The sequence below is a fragment of the Oryzias melastigma genome, linkage group LG1, assembly GCF_002922805.2.
Source record: "Oryzias melastigma strain HK-1 linkage group LG1, ASM292280v2, whole genome shotgun sequence".
NCBI classification, from domain to species: domain Eukaryota; kingdom Metazoa; phylum Chordata; class Actinopteri; order Beloniformes; family Adrianichthyidae; genus Oryzias; species Oryzias melastigma.
Window position 1 is genome coordinate 20,833,290 of NC_050512.1, and position 22,343 is coordinate 20,855,632.

Consider the following 22,343-nt stretch of genomic DNA (forward strand, 5'->3'; position numbering starts at 1 on the left):
AAGTCACAGACACGCGCACGCAGGTGCGAGCCAAGCTCAGGATCACGTTTGACAGCCGGGTGCCGCGGATCGCCGCGCGGGGCGGGCTTACAGGTCTGCGGCTCGGAGCTTGAGGAGCTCTGGTTAGGAACAGTCAGCACGTCAAAAAACGTATTCCTCGACATCATATATGTCTCTCATATATGTCATTCTGAGAGAGACATCCACAGACGGAGCTGGTAGCCCCTTCGACACGCGGCGCAGCGACAGAAACACATTTTTTGACGAGCCGCGAGCAGCAAATTCCCCGCGCGGGAAATCGCGTTTCGTGCTTTATGGCTCCTCCTCCGCCCAGCTGATTGAAGGAGGGAATAAATGATAGACAGAGGCACTGGACAGACAGCCGATGTCCCGCCCTCCAGAGTCATATACCTCACTGTGATTGGTTCATTCAGCTCTACAACAACTGTCATTCATATCAGCCTTGCGGGCCGCACTAACAGTAATCTTTCATGTGAAGACGGGGGCCGCAAATTATCATCCTGCGGGCCGCAGATGGCCCGCGGGCCGCGAGTTTGAGACCCCTGATGTATTGGAATGGAGCGGAGCAGGAAGCTTGTAGGATGTCCGTTGTAGCTTCAACATCACTGGTATTTTTTTTTTTTGTCCGCTCCAGATTCAGTGTGATTTGAATAAAGAAGTACTCACTGTGTTTCCTTGAGGCAATTTATAATTTGGTTTATTTGTTGGTATAGGTTTATATACAACTTTTGAGTAAAAATTTTGAATAAAGTTACCCAAAAATAACAACTCCCGGTCTAAGATATCTGTCCCCATGTACACTAAAGCTCTGTTGAGGCAATGCCGCAAGTTTGTAATTTTGTTCATACACATTCAAGGTAACATATTCTTGTAGTATTTGTATAAGATTCTTGCAATAAAGGGTTGATAAAATTATGTGATTTTTTTTTGCATTTTATGCTCCGCTTTTTAGAGAGCATGTTGTAAATTTTGTTACAGTTTTCACCATCTGGAGAAGAACTTAAAAGCTCAAAACGTTCTTTGGGGTCGTGGTCTTCTTCAGTGGTTTATCTGTGTCTTGAGGTTGTAACAGAACACTCAGAAGCATAATGTTAATCTTATTTTTTTTAAAATATGTCCTCCATCGTGAGAAAAATGTAACAAGAACGTTTTAAAAGCGCCAAAAACACAATTTTTAATTCAAATCAATCTATGCGCATCACTAAAAATATATGAGTTTTTTACCGTTTAACACCTGAGGCATTAATGCTGACGCTTAACACAAAATCTTTAACATACTTTAACTTTTCAATCGTTAACACGATCAACGTAATTCTATCGGGAAAAGCTTCATGAGCCGCTTTCCTCCTTCATACTCTGCTGGAATTATATTGATTGCGATAACAATAAAAAAAAAAAATTACAGTAAATGAAAGAACGTAAACACTGGAGCTCTGGTGTTAAAGGGTTAATAAGTAAGGTATGTTAATCAAATGTACATATTCTGTTATCTGAAACTTGCAATACCTTAAGAATCTTTGTTTTTCTGTAGTTCCCTGATAGCATCTTTTTATTCTGTAAATCCACAGTAATGGTGATTTCATGTGAAAGCAAAACAAAAAAAAAAGTTATTATTCATTAGAGCTGGAAGTTCCCTGTTTATTTTCTCCTCTCATCTGGGGGAGACGTGAATTATTTCATCCCAGTAAAATGTGTATATCTTTGTGAACAAGAAAACAGTTTTATTTGTCAATATATTGTAAATATGCTGACATTATCCTTAGAAGTCCCAGAAAAAGACCTCAGGTGTATTGATTTTTGATGCGTTGGTGCCGCTCCAGTCAAGAATAGAGAAGTGTGAAGATTTTTCTTTCTGTCATTGACGGAGAAGCTGAAGGACAAAGACGAGGTTGCGGCACAAAAGGCAGCCACACATAGGGTTTTCTAAAATTCCTCACTCATTATACATGGGGGGCCTTGCACAGGTTGCGTGTGCGAGGCATCCAGCGATACAAAGGACAACTGCTTTACAGTGTAAAACACATTTCCATCAAGAAAGGCGCAGACTCTGAGACCTTGACAGCGAGTCAAGGTCCCAATGAAAGTGTTTCTCTCAAATGTTTGTGTGTGAGGAGAATGAAGTGTGCGCCTAATCAAATGTGTTGAAGGCTTTCAAACTAAAAAGTGCATACAGCCTTGAGCTCGGAAAATTTCCGTAAATGTACTTGACAGAATCTAGAGTTTAATTAATTCTCTTGGCTGAGAAGTACTTGGGGCTTTGAATGGGAGCGTACCGTTCTCCACGTGCTCCTCTTCCCCCACGCTGCCCTCCGGTGTGGTTCGCTCGTACCCTTCCTCAGGTAGAGGCAGGGCTCCCAGCCGCGGCCCAGACGAACTCTTACTGCTGGGCGTTTCCGAATCCTCCAGCCCGCTGTCATAGCAACCCCCGTCTTGAGGTTGGGTCACAACCGAGAAAGTCACCCGACGAAGGGTTCCCTGTAGACACAACACACACACAATGCAGGATTAATCATCCAGGACTCCTAATCTGAGACTCCAAATCTGAGGATTAAACTGCTGGTCAGGGTTTGCAAAGACATATTGGGATTATCTGATCATGTTCGCCTTGATTATGGGCTTAGGTGCTACAATGCAGGGTAATAGCCATCAACCAATCGTGGCTGTCTTTCAAAGTTTTCTGTTGTCTTTTAATCTCGGTTCAGATTAATGCTGCTGGACATGGCTGCTGTTTACAAACCTCTGCCCAAAGACGCTTACTCCTCATCTGGACAGATGCCTAACAGCAGCAGCTGGATAACCCCGAACGGGTCGAACGTGCATCCCAGGGCCAAAAGAGAGACAAACAACCAAAAACCCCAGTTTAGAGTCCAAATCTGGACCAAATGGTATCCATCCTTAACATATTTTTATACAGAAACTGAGGTACTCCGAAAGGATTCACGTACTTTCTCTTCCAACTGTATTTGTGAAGGCTTGGGCCTTCTATTATGAAACTTTAAAAAACATTTATGCTGTCAACAGTGAGTCATTCCTCTTTTCCCATCATCCCTTTGTTTAACATTCTTTTCCACTATCTTACAGCTCCTCACAAGTCCAACCTAGCATTACTGGTGCAACAAAACCCTCTTTGTCTGCAAGTGGATGCATCAGATTGGAGCAGACCAGGGAGTTTGTGACCTGCCGTAGCAGTTTCCACATCACACTCCCAAGATTTTTACAATGATTTGAAAAAAGAAATACTCAGAAACTCATATTTTTTTTAATCTATGTACTACATCATGAGAAAAGTGCCACAGAAAAGTGTTAAAATGGCGAAAACACAATTTTCATTGCAGCGGGTTTTTAAGTAATACTGATTATGATAAATTCCAAGAATCAAATCATTATGATGAAGGTGATCATGATGATTGAAAGGAAAAGAAAATGATTTGTTATGCGCCCTTTGTGCAAGCTACACATCGAAACCACCACAACTTTAACACACAAATCATTCGTCTTGTTAGAATTTCAACCATGCAGAGAATGTAAGATTGCAAATTCCCACTGAGAAAATATCAAGAGCTAAATGACTGTGCTTGGCCTGAAGGGATCAATCTGCACCAGGACGCCTGTTTCTATGTGACACATGCCCCATCTTCGCTCACTCATTTATCTGCTTACAAAAATTACACCCCTTCAAATCCGCACGTGCTCTGAATGGCACAGCGAACACGGAAAGATGTGACAAAGAGGAGATTAGAGTAGAATAACTTCAGCTCGGAATGTCACCTCCTAATGCTCTGCTGGGGGAATTTGACGGACGGCGGGAAGACAAGTGCCTTACCTGTTCATCGTTTTCTCCCAAACATGAAAGCAACGGAACAGCTGATCTACTGAACATGTGAAACAAGACGGAAACAGCTAAATTAATTAAGCAGCATGAGGGAATTAGCAGAGCACTTGCTTCTTCTATCGCTTCTTAACAACAGTCAGATGAAAGAGGGATGAGAGAAAACGACCCAGACAGCAGCTATGGAGAAGTGTGGCTCACTCTAATTGAAAACTAGTAGCGCTCAAATTTTCTAAAGCTTCAATGTTCTAGACGGACGAAACAGTATTTTTAGAGCGTTGGTGCATAAATACACTCGTCTGGCCTATTTTCACATGTTCAGATGTTGTGCATGTGGAATTGTGTATAAACAAATGTGGGTATAAAGAGTCTGAAAAAGTCTTGAGTCAGAATTTTGATTTTTTTTGTTGCCAACGTTGAGCCAGATGTCAAAATATGATTAATCAAAATCTCAAAACTGATGACAAGCCTATGGTTGTAATAGCAATAAATGAAATACATTTACAATTCATAGAAAAAAAAAACATAATTACATTTATTTAAGCCTAATATTGTGTTTGGGTCAAAAGTGACCCACTTTCAAGTACAAAAAATGGTCATTTTTGACCTGAGACAATATAAAGGTTAAATACAAAGAAAAACAAATAAAAATCTGTTTATTGAAAGAATGATTTCACTAGGAAATATAACAGTAAAGCTGGCACTTTTCATTGCAAACTTTATCAAAAAAAAAAAGAGAAGAAAATTGGAATCCACTTGTACGAAAACACGGCGAAGCCATTTCAAATAACTTGAGTTATTCCCAGCTCAGGGAAGGTAAATAACAATCATTCTTTACCACAACAAATTGATTCCATTTTCATGCAGAAGGTTAATGATGCAGAAAATCATTAAGCCTAATGATTTTCAGCAAGAAAAGGGGTCTGCGGGCATATTAGCAGCTTTGTGACGCAGCATTTCAGCGCAAAGGTGCTTTGGAGTAAATGCTAACATGATCAGTGGCGAGAAGTGGGGCTGATGTGATTGTGGATCTGCAGGTTGGGAGGAAAGAAACAGATGTTTTTGTGGTAACAGGTGACTGAGATGTGCAAGTTTTTTAAGGTTTCTGTATTTTTTTTATGCAGATGTGTTAGAGGAAACTCACAGGATGAGATTTAATCACCTTTAAATACACAAGTTACTATAAATTCCCATTATGATCATCTTTTGATCTATTTTAAAAGCATTCCTATAGATCTTTTGAATATAAATATGCAGTTTTCACCCAAAATTGATTTTTTTTTGCAAAAAGTGAAAGATTGGATCAATTAACAAAAGTCCTGTAGTTCTATACATTTAAAATCTTTAATTTTCATCAAATTAACATTTTAAGTGGTGCACGCAGTTCCCAGATGCCAGTCACCTGACTCTCCTTTGACAACCACCCATCTCAGTCTTAAGCAGTCCGCCTCGCTTAGTGCGAAGTATTGTTTGTACCACTCTGCCTGCATACTGAGCATTATATCTGTCTTCTCATGAATCTCGCCCGACTCTGTCTCTACCCTCGACCCACAATTGGACTCCAACTACTATAGCCAGCTCTATTATACTGTTCTGCCAGTGTTTGACCCCCGCCTGCCCAACCCAGCTTTAGCTTTATGGACTTTTAGCTGTGCTTGACTCCTGTCATCCTGTTTGTGCTTATAAATCTGCTGCACGATGAACCAGCTGTTGTGATAATAGTAGATTTGACATAAAAAACACACATTTTTGTCAAACTCCATTTTTTTTCCCGTTCCTGATTCCCAACAATTGGCTAAAAGAAACACTCAGAAATGCTTTTTGAGCTTATTTTTCTTTACGTATGTCCTCCATCATGAGAAAAATACCTCAAGAACATGTTAAAAATGCCAAAAACTTGATTTTCGTTGAAATACGTCTTTAAGCAATACAAACTTTAGATCCTTAAACACAAACTAAAATTGTTTTTTCTTTTTATCTGGTAAAAAGTAAAAAAAAAACACTACAACTAACATTTTTAACCTAATATTTTCTCCTTTGCAGGCTTAGTTGGTTAAAGTTGGAGTTGACTACATTTTATTATGCTTAGAAATCCATTTTTGGCTTCACATTCATTTTAACTTCTGAGAGTGGGATGAATTGGTGTGTGCCCTGCATGTGAAGCAGTACATAAGAGGCACAAAATGAGGCCAGGAGTACCATGAGAAAGTAGAAATCCAGCATGCGCCTCAGGGCGAACCTTGATTGACAAAGAGTGAGTTTCTCATACCGGTAGTTCTGCTGGTTGGTCTCTGTGCTTTCTGTTACAGAATTCATTTGTTAGGCCATGATTCTATCTAATTCAATTTCCCTCTTTCTGACCATTCCTTCATCCCGGTAATTTTATTTTCTATTTCTCTGTCTCTGTTATTTTGCCTCTCCATCCGATCTCACAGCTGACTGCGTTTCGCAGATGCAACTTTCCGCCTTTCCTCTGCCCCTTCAGTTCACTTTCTCCACCCCCATCTCTTCCCCCTCCGTGCCAGTCAGCTTTATGATGTGGCGATCAATGCTGTCCTTGACCTCATTATGAGTCCTCCTCTGCCTCCCCTCAGAAGATTTTATTGACCCACAACTCCCCTCGATTTTTTTTTTAATCTTTAAGTCTTTTTACTTGTTGAAAACCATGTATTATTAATAATGTGGCTATCTTTAGTAATTACTTTTTACTGAATTGGCGCTCTACATGTTTTTCCCTGGTCTTCTTGCTTCTTCACACTGTTGCTTCCCTTTCTGCTAAATCTTTGATGCCATTCATACCCCAGTTACTCACCGACCTTTTGAAACATTTCTGCCGAAATGGATTTTCTTAAAAACCCTTTGCACATCTCCTTTTCCTTGTACTTATCTTAAAAATATGGCCCTTTTTTCCCTCTCCCCTTACTTTCTGCTCTAACGCTCTATATTACTGTACAAAACCCTCCTTGATATTTCTCAGCATGACTCACAAATGCATATGTGCATATCTCTACGATTAAAAAAAAAAAAAAAAATCTCAAAGATCTACCTACTGTCTTCACACATCCGGCGGTAAGTGTGAACACCGACAGACACACACATATGGGTGAGTTGGCGAAAGTCCAATCTAGCCTATGAATTTCTGCTTGAAGGGATATTGATTGAGTTTGAAGGAGGACATAAAAAAACCTTCTTTTTAATCTGACACGGGTCATTACTACTTTACACCGATGTGGGAGTCTCACTCATCTGCATGACACAGAGACTGTGCGCAAATATATTGTGTTTTTGAAGGGGTGTGTGCGTGAGCTATACCGCAAAGCTATTTCCAGCAGGCCAGCTTTAATACAGAAGATCTGAGCTAAGAATAAACGAAACCATCTAAAAGTTGCACCTCTGAAGAACAGCAAACTTGGATTTTGGATTTGTGTTCATGAGTGAGACTTCACAGCTCCGTGTCTGTGTTGTGTGTGCGATACTAAAAGCCTGCAAGATGTGTCATGTCATCTTGCGATAGAGTGCATGTTTGTAGTGAGAAGACCAGCATATGTGCGTGCACGCACAGGTTGGCTCAGTCATCAAGGTAATTAGTGTGTAAACCTTCTCGCTGTCGGTTCAAAGAGAATTAACGAGCTCTGGTTAATTAAAAGTCTCCCTCTCTTCTCCTTACATGTGTCTGCATATTCGACACACGCGTGTATCCGCTCATCGGATGTTTGTGTATGCGTGTTTTTTTTTTTTTTTTGGTAAGAGTCTGGTTTGTTTGCATGCGCTCTTCCTCGCTTAGGTCTGCATAACGAATTGACAGGATGCTGCTTATGCATAAACCAAGACTACAAATACAATTGTAGGACAAGAGAAACATTCCCCTCTGGCTCTCGGCTCATTCTCATGCTTCACATCATCTAGGTGTGGGGTGAGAGGTACATTGTAAAAGGGGATTTTTATTATTTATTAGAGAGTTATAAATACAGAATAATCCGTGATTCAACAATGCCCCGAGGTCAAGTTGCAAGTCAGATTCTTTCTCGTATTCTAATCTGCGAGACGTGCAACTGGTGATGCAGGATCCAACGCAGATCAGGTGCATTGCTCTGATGTATTCCCACTACTACATGCATCCGCTGTATTCCTTTGAGTTCTTTTTAAAAAACACTGTGGAGAAATATGTGTGCAACTGTTGGTTTAGGGCATCAAACCTTATTGAAGTTTGATGGATGTGGCTTATTTCTGGACGATTTTCAACAGTGCTGTGTCAGCGGTAATATCCAAGCACGAGGCTGGAATATTGAGCTGTAGGAAAGAATGACTATAGAGGAGAGCAGTCAAAAGAGTCTTAGACGAGACTAAATTTAAAGACGTCTTTTGATGTATTTTAAATGTGTTGTCTTCATGATATATGATTATGTTGTATTTAGCCCAAAAAAAAAAAAAAAAAACTATAATTTTCTAGGACATAAGCCTCATTTTCACTTAGCAGTCCTATCCGCCACGGTACTGTGTATTTTCTTTGTCACAATGAGTTATTTTTTTGTCTGCTCCTAATTCACAATTATTAAAAAAAAACTCCAAACTCAGAAATGCAATGTTAGCACTAGTTTCCTTTATGTACGTCCTCTATCATAAAAAAAATCCCACAAGAACATGCTAAAAACATGATTTTCTAACATTTTTTATTTAAATTTTTTGCTTTTATGTCATTTTACTTGCAGTAATAAACCACCTGCTACAGAACACCATTGGATGCCTTCATGTCTGATTTCCCCGCATCTTGTGATACATGGGTTTCCCCTTCCCGTTTTTTTGTCCTCACTTCCCTCTCCCCTTTTTGTTCCTTTGTCCTGTGTGAAAGGTGATAGAGCAGGATCCTAATGCTGCGCATCATTTTTTTCCTGTCTGGTTGAGATAAAACGGCCAGGTCCTCAATAAATGCAGGTGGTCTCTACAGGGTGCTTGCTGGGTCCTAAATGCATCTTTTTCTTCATAAAACAAAACTGCAGTACATCTGGTAAACTATGTCTGATGGTGAAACAAAACACGAACTGAAATAAAGATAAAAGACAATAAAAAGTCACATCTAGTACTAGTGGAAAATGAAGTAAAAATCTAGAGTGACTTTATTGAAAAATACAATCGGAGTGCGAAAGATTTAATCAGCTTGATCTCTAAAATGTTTCTCTCTGCCTCTGGTGCAACACTGATTGAATTATTAAAGAGAAATGCAAAGAATTAACATGTTTAACAGAGGAAGATGAAAAATGGTTTTCAATTTTTGATGAATAGCTGTTATGCCGGTCAGCATCACATCTAATATGATGGATTTGTTGTCTTCCTCTTCCCTTGCAGTATATTATTATCATTTTTTTACATTCCCTAAAGGAGTTTTGATTGTATTTTTTTGTGATAAGTACATTTCTGTGTTGCATCTGACTATTCCATGAGCTAAACAGAAACCATAAATCAAGCAAACATCTGGCATCCTGATTGTAATCACTCCCTCCAGACACCTAACGTTCTATAATGTTGACTATAAGGGGCTTAGCTTTGCAATTTCCATGCCTGTTGTTCTGGACCAGTGATTTAAGCTCCAGAAGATAATATATTTTTTTTTGAAGCCCAGCATCAATATTTTTTTCAAGTATTATTTTTCATGTCAGGCGATAACATTGTGTGGTTTAATTAAATGTTCGAATGATGGGGTTGTTTAAGAATTTTACAGCTGCGCTGGGTAGAATGACAGAAAATAAGATTAATAAAAAAAAACAAAACCAAAAAGAGAGGAACATAATTATAAACTTAGGATAAGGAGATTGGAGTTTTTTTCAGAAAAACTGACAGCCTAGTCTAACTAGTTTAATTATGTGATTTTTATCCTTTTCTCCTGATATTATTACTTATCCTCTGTTCTTAAACGACTCTGTTGATTCCATTTTAGTCGTATTACTGAACCCTCACTGCTTCTCTTCCTGCTGCACATCCTCTTCCTATTCTATTATCTGCTGAAATACTCAAATGCATTTGTCGCTCCGGCAACTGGTGGCTGTTTTTCCAACATGTTTGGGGACTATTTTGTCCATGCAGAACACCGAACAAAGTAATTAAATATATACTTTTGAAAAGTAAGACATAGTCAGATCAATTTTACTTTGAAAAAGCAGTCTGGTATTTCTGAGGGGGCTTTAGTGTTTGCAGAAACATCCTCCTGCAGACCTCATTAGTCTCTGAAGAAAAGATGTTTTTATTAGGTCTTTTATTTGTGCATTTGATGCAGAAATATCAGAGGTCCCAGACTGCGGGAACCCTGTCGGGCATCAAACCAGCACCTTGCAGGTTTTGATCCTAGTTGCATTCAAGTTTTGTTTGTGTGAGTAAATGTATCCATAAAAAGAACCTTCACAGCAAATCGTAGTTTTCCCAACAAAAAACAAGGAGCATCCAAATGATCCCCACCATGCAGCAACATCTAAGAGCTTTATAAAAACAAATGATAAAGAAGGCTAGATTAGTTTTAAAACACCTGGAACTGATTGTGCAAAGCTAATAAAGAAAAAGTTGCAAGTTTTGCAAAATGTGAAATACAACACTGCAAAAATCCACTGTACACTTAAAGACTTGCTTCAATAAAATTGTGTTTTTTAACATGTTTTTGTAGCATTTTCTCATGATAGAGGACATTTGGAGTATAAAGGAAATTGCATTTCTGAGTATTTCTGTTTTCAAATTGTTGCAAATCAGGAGTAGGCAAAAAATGCAGTTTGAAAAAGATTGTAGAAGAGACATGAAGGTGCTACACTCATAACTTGGGGTTGTGAGGGGCTGTAAGGGATGATGGGAAATAGGGCGAAGGCGTACTTTGCATCAACAATCTTGCTCACAACTCAGAGGCAAATTTCTAATGAACAACTGATAATCTGCAGAAACTACGTCCTAGAAAACGACATTTAAAAAATAAAATTGTCTAAAAACGGCATCATCATGATTGAAAATGGGTCAAAAGGATTTTAAGAACTGCCAGTAGAATCTCTGGGTCTTCTGCACCAAAGACCGGCACATACTTCATTTAGCTCCAGTGCATCTGTTTCATTTAGAGATTAACCGAGTATCATTGCACTTTAATGTGATTGAATTACTGCCATAATCGTGCTAAATAAGCAAGATATTTACACCGCGCAGCTCAGGCAAACAATGAAAACTAATATGTTTGTGTTGAGACCACATGGACACAGTCCAGAACTCATATCTGGAATGCTGATCAGATGAAATGACCTTTGCTTCTCCTCTCGTGTTCAGAGATCGAGTTCTGTGGACGTAGACAACAAACAGGAATCCAGTTTGGAAGTTAAATCAACAGCAGAGACATTTGTTATGAAGATAAATTTACCTACACTCACATTTACTTAAGTAAATTACTATAAAATTTGGAATCATGATGATGCATAATCAGAACTAACTAAAACAATCTCACCCCCACCAAACCTGGAATTTATTGGATTATTTAGTTTTATTACATTGTGGGTGTTTTTAGCTTCAAAAATAAACTACCTTGAAAGTGACATTTGTTCCAATTACAATGAGAAAAGTCATAGTTTAGATTTAAAATTGACAAAGCTGCAAACAAAATTGACAGAATAAGCTTTTATCATACATGTATTAGTTAAAATGGACCTAGTACTTCTAATAGTTAGTAAATTGTCTGTTTTTTTAATGTTTTTCTTTACTTGTCAGAGGGGTAAAGTTAAGAGATTACTCTTAAAAATATAGCTTAGAGTATATAAATTAAGTTAAGACAGTTACATTTTTGTTAATGGCTGTTCTAAAGTAACTAAAAGTATTGTAAGGAGAACTTCAACTTAATTTATCTTGTTCAGTGTTGCCCTAAAAATCTGCAGCATGGTTTTCAACTGACATTTGACTATGTATGGTTTCTACACCGTACAGCAGATGTTGTACCTTTAATCCAAACCGTGAAATACAAGACAGGAAAAAAAAAAGAAAATTCTTCCTACGACCTGCTCAGTTCCACATAATGTGGAAGAAAAAAACACAACGGGCAGCTGCCAATCACTCTGCAAATTAAAGTATCTGATGCCAAGAGCAGGTGAAGGATTTCAAGGAGATAGCGAACGTTTCCAGGTAACAGTTTCTTCATTTTGCACAGTAATTAAGAAGTGGGAGTTAACAGAAACAGAGGAGGTCAAGTTGAAGTGTGGCGGGCCAAGAAAACATTCTGTGTGCAAAAATTTGCTAAATTTTAGCAAAATTATATATAAAAAAAAACAATATCCTATTTGGCAGCAAACTCGTTTCAGGAGCTTCTGTTCAATTTTTGGAGACATAGGAGGTGACAGTCTTCATACTAACATAAATTAGACTGCATAGGCCAGAGGTATGCAAACTTCAACACTTAAAGAGCCATTCAGGTCGATTTTTCTCCAACTACAACCCCACATTAGCCACAAAGTCTTACATAAAATATACACACAAATATATATATATATATATATACCAGAATTGAGGAGTAAAAGAGCTTCGTAGGGCTTCTAAACCTCAGGTTGTAGTTTCCTGGTATAGACTAAGAAAGTGCTGTTTGGACATGTAAATGACTGGATGTCTTTTGGTGTAAAATGACTGAGAGTTTAACAAATGCAGCTCTTTTCTATCCACTTTAGGACAGAATTCTGCTCAGCAAGTGACACCTGCACAAACAGCTCTTTTACAATCTAGACTCATCTTCTGAAAAGCTCAGCTCCTTTCAAACCAGTCACAGCAGGTTTGCAAATATAATTCTCAACGGAGGAGAAACAAGTCCCGCTGACCAATGAAATTCACACTGAACTTTCTGACCTCATCCAGCAACATGTTTGGAAACAAATGAGTGTAGAGTTTCATGAAAATAATACTCATCAGTCAATGAGAACGGTGGGTAGATTGATCATTTTTATAGCTGGATATAGCTAGTGGCAAGAACTGTTTCCTTGGGAGAATAAATAAATCGATATGTAATGTTGGCATAAGCTTGACATTTACTGTTAAAACAGCTGATGTTAAAAGAATCTCTGCTGGATAATTATGGTAAAAACACCTCAGGAGAGACTTGTTCAAGCTAAACATGCATCAATACATAAACAGACCTCAAAGGAGCCATTTACACAAAAAATCTGAAAGATATTATGCAGGTCTTTTGCTGGAATAATGAAGGAATCCTTCAAAGAACATAAAGGTTTTTGCAAACTCCAGTACTTCAGGGCAATGTTACGGCATAATATTGGAGCCACTATGAAAGAAAAAAAGATTATATGAGAATAAGGTCATAAAATTATGAGAAAAAAGTAGAAAGTTTACAAAGCAAAAGTCATTAAATTATGAAAAAAAGTCGTAATTCTACTACGCTATTTAGGCTGTTGCCAGTAAAGTTTCAGATATTCAAATGCATTATGGGAAATGGATACCTATGGTAAACTAAAGCCTTATTTATCGCCATAATTGACTGAATTAATTATGCTTTAAATTGGCACGTAATGTGGTTCGAGACTTAAACCACATAGCCTATTTTCTAAAATGCATGATTTTTTCCTCGTAAATTTCTGAAGATTTTCTTATAATTTTAAGACTTTATACTCCTAAGCAGACAATTTTTATTCTCGTAAAATAATTACTTTTTTCTCATATTTTTTTTTTTCAAATGAAGACTTTTATCTTGTAAAATTACAAAATTTCTTTTGAGAATTTTACAACTCCTCTTGTAAAATTCTAACATTTTTCTCATAAATGTACAACTTTATTATTTTAAAACTTTGACTTTTTCTGGTAAATATACGACTTTTTACTCATAAGTTTACAACTTTATTCCCGTAAAATTACAACATTTTTCTCAAAAATGTATCACTGTTCTTTTAAAATTATGACCTTTCTTGTAAAATTCATAATTTTACAACTTTATTCTCATTAAATTAAAACTTTTTTCTTATAATTTTATAACTTTATTCTTGTACAATTATATATGTTCTCATAATTTTTCGTTATTGTCATAAACTGCACATTCTTCCCATTAGTTTATCATGTTTTTCTTGTAAAATGACAAATTTTCATCACAGTTTTACAACTTTAATGTTGTAAAGTCATTTTTTATGTGCCCCTAATTCTCTGCCGTACATTGCAAATGTAATTGGAAACAACTTTTTTTTTTAAATGAAATTCTAATACAATTGCTAAATCTGATATACAATAAAGCAATGGTTTACATGGAGAAACAATAATGTATATGTAAAGAACTGGAATGATGATTTTAAAAACCCAACTGATCAGGGGAACAAGAACAATTTTTAGTCAATATTAATCAGTATTGACAAAGACTGAGAAACCATCGATACAAGCTTCTATATGCATTGGAAAAATAACAATGACACGATTTTTGAAGGAAATTTTGAGCTCCTCAAAATACATATATTACTTTTAATCATTTCATTTGCTTTACATTCTGCTGATCTCATTTGCCACCCTTCCAAAATCTTCTGCTCCCTTCCCGACCCCCTCATTTGAAATGTTCTGGCTCCGCCACTGCAGCAGACTAATGGGAACAGCCAGAGTTTGTGGGCTCAGCCAGTCAGTAGAAAGTGAGAGACAGGAAATGCTATAGTGGAAGTGTTGTGGTATTTGCCAAGTAAAGGAAAAAAAAAAAGGATCTTGAAGCCGAGTTGAAACTCAGCTCATGGAGGGATGAAAGAATCTGAGCAGCGCTCCACTCGTTTGTCTGACTCACAGCTGTTGAAAGAGTCTTATTACTGCAACACTCGTGCACACGTTCTCCATGCAGATACCATAAATGCACGCATTAGGCACACCTGCTGGCTCCCAAACCCACTTTGCAGGTGTACACGTTCACACACATCGACACGTTTCTAACTATGCAGCAGCGTGTTGCAGTGGGACCACCTCTGCAGTAGGAGCAATTCCTCCCCTTCTGCACACTTCTGCTTCCCCCCTTTTTTTCATTCTTCTGCAACATTTCTCATCTCCCACTTTGTTCATTGTTTTTTTTTTTCTCCCTCCGTTTTCCTCTCCAGCCTCTCAACCACCTTCCTCTCCTCTTTTCCTCCCCCCTCCATTCTACCCGCCTTCTGTCTCAGTCTGCCTCTCCATTACTCCCTCTAGAAGCAGGTGATGTAGAAGGGTGCTCAGCAGTATCTGACTATCAGGCCTGACTCTGTGAGAGGAATGATAATCACAGTGCTGCACTGCAGAGAGAAAGAAGAGAGAGGGAGAGACGGGGAGAGAAAAGAAGGGTGGGAACGGGGCACTGAGGTAGGGATGAAGGGGGGCAATTGCGGCAGTAGGAATGAGGGGAAGTGGGGGGAGTGGGGTGGCTGAGATGAGGACAAAGAGGAGACCAAAAAGAGGAGTTGGACCGATAGAACGGAGGGATGATGGAAACGGAGAGCTGCTTCAGTGACATATACCTTCTTGGCATCACGCTGCATCCTTATTCTTTTACTACTTTTCTCTGAACTTGTGCTTTTTTTTAATACAATCGCACACAGAGGAGCGTCTAACGACACCACCCCTTCCATCACAATGGCTTGTAGAACAGCAGCTCTGCAGTATAAGGCTTAGCCTTGTGTCTGAGCGCCAGAGAACATTAACTGCAGCAGCGAGGTCATCTGATCGGCTCTATGCGGACCCTCTCTTTCTCTCTATACTCCTCTTCAGACTGCTGCAGTCTGCTGCGAGCGAGTGGCGGGCTCTGGAACTACAAGCGCCTTCTGTTTCCCTTTACACCTGCACGCTGTGATGATTATTGCTTTTTACAATTCCCATCCTAGGCCCTGAACTGCAAAAGATTTGATCCTAAAACCTTGTTTTTTTATGTTTTCACGTTTTAATTTGTTTCAATTTCTCTTTGCTCTACAACCATGCCAAGCTTTTCTTAAAATCAGCACAGTTTTTGTCCCATTGAGGTCTAGAAATAAGGATTTTTTTATTAAAATGAGTCAATGCTCTTTACAAAAAAAAAAAAAACTTTATTTGGGACTCAAAAAAATCAAAATGCACTGTAATTTTTGGTCGAATTTCAAACGTACTATTTTTAAGTTCAATAGAGTTAAACTGGCGTTCATTGTCATTATTTTGGGAAAAAAAAAAAATTATGTTCCAAGAAAAGCGCTAGTTTTAGATTTGATGGAGATGTCTTAGGGTGGACAAACGTGTAATAAGATCATAGTCTCATTCTGTTCAAATTTTCTTCTAAAATGAATCATTTCCCCTTATTACACTGTAGTCACGGTAATCATACTGAACAAAAAACTCAATGTACCATATTTTCCAGGATATAAGTCGCACCGGAGTATAAGTCGCAAGACCAAAAAATGTTAAATCAAGAAATCAAGAAGAAGAAAACCATATAAAAGGGCATTGGCAGTATAAGTCGCACTTTTGGGAGAAAAGTCTGATGTTTCAGAGCAAATCCTCCAATTCCAGCGTAGCTAAATAAATAAATAAATAAATAAATACAAGAATGCTAATCTTTTGATCTGTATAAGAAAAATATCAAAGTTTCAGAGGAAAACAGAAAGATTCTCTTCCATGTTTGTTTTGAACGACACTTCATCTGCCAATGTCAGTAGCAAATACTTATACTCAGATTCAGCGCCCTCTAGCGGTTCTTAGAGGAATCAACCGCAAATGGAAAACTGGTGTTTACGGGAAAAATGACAAATACATGAGCGTATTTACGTCTATTGAAAAGAAAACCACAACTGATTCGCTCCTGAGTATAAGTGGCACCCCTGGCTAAACTATGGACAGAAAAAAAAAAAAGAAAAAAACGCAACTTATACTCTGGAAAATACGGTTCACAGTTTGCTTAGAACTTCAGTGGATTTAGTGGGTTTTGTTTGATTTCTTGTTAAAATCCACTAAAGTTCTAAGAAAACAGTGTGTACTGCTTTTTCCAGAGTATAAGTCGCGGTGTGTTTTGTTGGTTTACTGCTAAGGGCAGCACGCACGGTGGTGCAGTGGTTAGCGCTCTTGTCTCACACCAAAAAGGCCGCGGTTCACATCCCAGCTGGGGGATCTGAAACAGAAAAACCAACTGGGGACCTTTCTGTGTGGAATTTGCATATTCGCCTTGTGCAGGTGTGGGTTTTCTCTGGGAACTCTAGCTTCCTCCCACCGTTCAAAAACATGGTTAATTGGTTACTCTAAATTACCCCTAGGTGTGAATGTGAGTGTGTTTAAAGCCCTATTGACCTGTCCAGGGTGTACCCTGTCTTTGCCCATCAGTAGCAGGGTTAGGCTCCAGCACCCCTGCAACCCTGAAAGGGACAAAGTGGCCAAGAAGATGAAAAAAAATGACTTGCTGCATGAATGGATCATTTATTTTCTACTAATTTCTTCTTCATGCTAGTGTTCTTTTCCTACTTTAGATCTATAATCTTATGTTTCACTTTAAATGTTTCCTTTGTGTCTATTTTTTTTCTATTTTTCAGACTCGTTTATTGTATACAGATCTCCTGTATCCACCGTGGCTTTGTTACCACCAAGCTGTCCACTCTGGCATTTTGCTCCCTCCCTTCTCCTTGTCTCCATCTGGGCTGCTCACCCTCCAGATACACATTGGAAAATCATTGACTCCATTCACAGTATCGGGCCTTTGAAATGTTTATCCTTTTGTGCGACTGTGGCTGTTCAGGGGCAAAAAACAAAACCAAGACAAAAGCTCACAGAGTGCGACAAAGAGAGGCTTTCCAGACAAATGCCCCATGATTCAGATTAGCTCCTTTTGTTGGCATGTTTGTGTGCGTGTGTGTGCTGGTGATGCTCATCACTTTCCACTGCTTGTCCTGAAAGCAGTCAACTCTTTTAATATCGCTAACACTAGTCATTGTTGAGAAAGATGCAAGCGGGATGGTAGCATACAACCGGCCTTCTGTCTGCATGCATGAGTAAGACCAACCATACATATGCATGCCTGCTATTTATGTTTGCGTGTGTGTGTGAATCATTAGACAGATGTGTGTTACAAACACCCACTTCCATTGTCCATTAAGGTTGACCAGATGAGGGGTAGACAATGGATTCTGTTCAGGGGGCTTAGAGTATGAAAAGGCAAAAGTGGGAATGTGGCTAAAGATACGTGTTGTTACGCACAAACCTAGGAAACACACACAGGCATCCACAGATATTGTACAAAAGGAAGATCCCTGTTGAGTGATTAGGATTGGTACTGCGAACAATAGACAGTCAATAAATGACCACAGAGACATCCAGATACAAGAACAAGGTCTCTGCACCACCTTCTCTCCTCCCTAGTATCCCTAGTAGTGCCTTTATCTTTTTATGGACTTTTTTAGTCTTCTTTCTACATCTCATCCTTTTTATATTTATTTTTCCAACTAAACTTTTTTTTTTTATCTCTTTTTTTCTTTTCTTCTTTTTTGCATTTTCTGTCTCACTCAGATACTCCGTCTCCTCTGTGAGGCTCCTGTCTTTTCGTACAACGGTCACACGGGCTAAGCTAAGACAGGCTGACACGACGAAGCGCCGTGGCAAAATGAAATCTATCCTGTCAGTTTAGAAGCCCCGTCACTCATTTCACAAGGTTAAAGATAGCTTTTCCTAATGTGCTGTCATATACAAGCCAACTACACATCCACGTTGGCACACAAACACTTTAACAATCCCAAAGTGTTGAGTGGTGCAAGCACACCAAAAACCCTGCCGCACAAAGAGACAGAATATGTCACTTTTTTTCCTTGTACCTGTGTTTGCATATCAGCTAAAATATGGCAGAATAGCCGATTCGTGTTTGGGTGTTTGATTTTTACAAGACAGAAACCACCAACCTCCATTTGGGGACAAAACACCTCTCATGTTCATTTTTCTGAAGGTTTGGGTTTCAAATAAGGTACCAACTTTGGTTCTTTGTAGTGGTGTTTTTAATATCTATTGATGTTCATGGATAACTAATGAAACATTAGTGGGATTGTTACTAGTCCATGGTGTACCTCAGGGTTCCCCAATCCTGCTCCTTAAGATCTACCAACCATTACTGATTAGCTGATTTAGATGTGTCGTCATTCTGGTTGATAGAACACACCTGATCCAGGTAATCGGCTGGTAAAAAGGGCAAGTACAGCTGGAAAATACAGTGATAGATCTCTAGGATTAGGATTGGGCACCCCTGGTGTTCCACTAATGACTGGAACAGGCTCCAGTAGCTCACGTGACCCTACACAGGATAAAGTGGGATGATGGACAGATGGGTTGGATGTATGAATTAATTAGTGGACACGTTACAAACTTAAGACTTCTGCTGTTTCCAGTTAAATGTCAAGCTGGAATTGTCTGAATTTATGTTTTTGAGATGGAAGTGGTGACAGACCCGTTTCCAGTTATTGGATTTAGTTGGATAAAGCAGAAGCTGACTGGTTCTGATTAACCTCAAGGTGGCCCTCTTTGATAATTGTTTTCACTTTTTGATTGGAGTCCTTGTGCTTTGTATACACTGTGAATGTGATGAAGAATGAGATGAATGGGCATTCTTGAAGGCGCTTTTAGCATATGGTGTTCATACAGGATTGTCACTATCTAATACTAGCACTTGCACCTACAGTTGGAATAGGCTCGGTGCGAAATGTTGAAGTGGCTCAAACTTCTTTTTTTTTTACAGCTTTATTTCGATATATGAAGGAGTTGAAGCCATTAATTCCTCCATCATGATCAATTTTCACATGGTTGGCTCCTAGTAGAGAGTTTATCCTTTTATTCTTCCGTGAATGGAAAAAGACACCATCCATACAACACCACCAAGTTTGAGTGCATGATTGGTCAAAGTTCAACTGGTTTAACAATCAACAAGCATTCAATGGCCGACTGTCTTGTATGTTGAGTCAGAAATCAGACTTAAAACCTTGTGTAGAGTTGGATGAATGCAAGAGTTTTTGAACCCAGAAGCCTAAAAGTGCATACACAGGCATTTACATAGACGTTTCATTGGAAGTGGTTGTTTGAATGCACATTGCCAATTAAACCTGGAGTGAATGTACTCTTACTGTTGCTTTTGATTGAAAATTAGTTTTTATTTTGTTTGATTACTTGGTGCATGTAAAGTGTGGCTTGCTATTTTTGTTGTTTCCTTTCTTTTAATTTAGAAGTATCGTTTCTGTTTTGGAAAAAATGTTAGATTTGTTGTGTTTTACTTTCTGTCTTATTTTTTACTTTTTCTTATTTTAGCACTTTTTTTCTAATTTGTTTTTCTTCCTTCCTCTCAGCGGTCACCTTGGTTACCAAATGTACCGTTGTTAATCCTTTCCTCAACTTTAATTACTTTAACCAGTCTTTGCCAGTTGATTTTAATTCCAAGTTTGAACTTTCATTTACACCAGTGGGTAGTCCTCAAAGTAACCATTTTGTTTTAAATTAAAGAAGTGTTTGACACTTCTTAGATTAGTAAATTTGGTCGAATCATGCCTATTTGTTTCCATTTAAGATTTTTGAAAACCTGATTTGCACAAATATTAGACAAAATGTACAAAAAATCTTAGGGAAATGATAAGAGGAGCTTAGTAAAGCAGTTAAACATGATAAACAAAGATACAGAATGCTAGACCCGTCATCTCTGATGTTGCCTAATGAATTCAAACCAAAAATCAAGCTTAAAATGGGATGACGATTTCAGAATTGATTCCACCCAACTTGGCATTGATTGGGTAAGACTAAGTAAAGTGAGTTTAGCTCCTTTAAAAAAGCCTAATTCTAATAAGATTTCAGTACAAAAATTGATTAATTTAAATTAAACCAATAAGTTGAAAAAGTTTTTAAAACCACAGGTTGAGTTTGGTGTAAAGTTGTTTTTTAAATATGGAAGTCAAATGGAAAATAATCTCTTATGAAACCAACTTTTAGTGGTCAGCTGAGGAACTGCACCATTTGCCTTGTTTCCAAAACAATAAAATGATGGCCTAATTTCATAAATATTGCTGCATTAACTGTTTTAAGAGTGAGGAGGATTCTCCTCTGAACTTTTGTTTGTATTGTAAAGGGAGTAAAATACAAACGATTAGGGTAATGAGCGGGTATTATTTCATCTGCCATCTAGCAATAGGGGTCAGCATTTAAGTGACTGGATGGCGGATTGTGCGCACCCTTACAGAACAAGTCTGTAAGTCAATGTTACATCCTCTTAATTGAAGGAAACATGACTGCAAGTGGATGTGTGCGTTTGTGTGAACCCATCTCAGCCTTATCACCCCCGTGACAGACACACTGCCACAGAAATGTCTTGGGGGCGCCTCGCCCAGTGTCTTGACAATAGTCTCAGTGTGTGTGAGTGACAGAGAGTGGCTCGGGGACACAGAGGGGGCGTTATATTGGGTAGACGACACGCACGCACACCAATACAGGGACACGCACGCTCACATTAAAGCAGGAAGACACTGCACTCTTTCTTTCCCTATGTGCTATTTCTCATTCCTTCTTTCCCTGACGCAGAGAGACTCAATCATTCACACGCTCCGTCTTGTTTGACGCAGAGGAAAGACGAAAAATAACAGCTTCCTCCCTCTCTGTCTTTTTCTCTAATTCTGCTCGCGTATGTGTGCGTGCAAATGTGGACTGTATAATTAATGCGGCTTTCAGTTCTTTGAGTTATCAAGTACGCTTTTGGTATGCAAACAGACTTCTTGCTTGTGAGCGTGCGTATGTGCCAGTGATTGAGCGTGCGCGTGTGTTCGATACACCAGAGACGGAGTGCAAAGCCGGGCCATTGAGCGGATGGGGGAAGAGTTAATGAGAAAGCGAGGGAAAATTCAAGCCCTTTCCATCAGTAACCTCGAACAAAACTTCAAGGGTCTATTAGTACTTAGGATACTTTCTTTCTTTTTTTTTTCTTTTTTTTTTTAGCAATTTCTTTGGGAAATTCCAGTTCAACATCAGGGTTCACATAGAACTTCAGAGAAGTCAATTTTAGTCGTTTCATAGAGTAGAGCCTTTGCTTTGCTGTCTGCCTCAATAACAATAAGCTCTTTGTAACAAAAGACAAAAGATAAACGTAAATGTGTCACTGCTTAGTCTTTAAAGCTTGTTCTAACAGTTTGAGACAATTTCCATTGATGTAATTTTATTATTTCTATAATTCTGGTTTCAGTCTTTAACATGATAAGGTAGGTGCTGCACTTAGAAATGTTTTACAGCAGTGGTCTCTAACCATGGACCAGTTAAACATTTTAAAAGACTAAGCATCAAATATCTTCTATGTACAGTATATTATAAAGTTTTAATAGTGGATGTACTATATAGGGTAATCTGTTGATTTAGGTGTTAGCTTTGTCAGTTTAACACACATTTTATAACTGAGTAAGGCTAAAACATTTTGAAAATTTGTATAGTAAAATCCCTGACCTTATTCATTTTATTTTTTACCCTATTAAAGTTTGGATTATTTAGGAAAATAATATTTATTTTAGAAACTCACTACATTTATATGGAATTCAGCCCAAAA

General features: G+C 38.4%; 1 protein-coding gene across 1 annotated transcript in view; it reads right to left on the reverse strand.

The window, feature by feature from the left end:
* pcdh7a (protocadherin 7a) overlaps window positions 1-22,343 on the reverse strand; it is a 58,579-nt gene that overhangs the window by 6,177 nt on the left and 30,059 nt on the right. Inside the window, exon 5 of the mRNA XM_024289835.2 lies at window positions 2,295-2,496. Coding sequence (XP_024145603.1) covers window positions 2,295-2,496 — 202 coding nt within the window. The remainder of the gene's footprint in view (window positions 1-2,294; window positions 2,497-22,343) is intronic.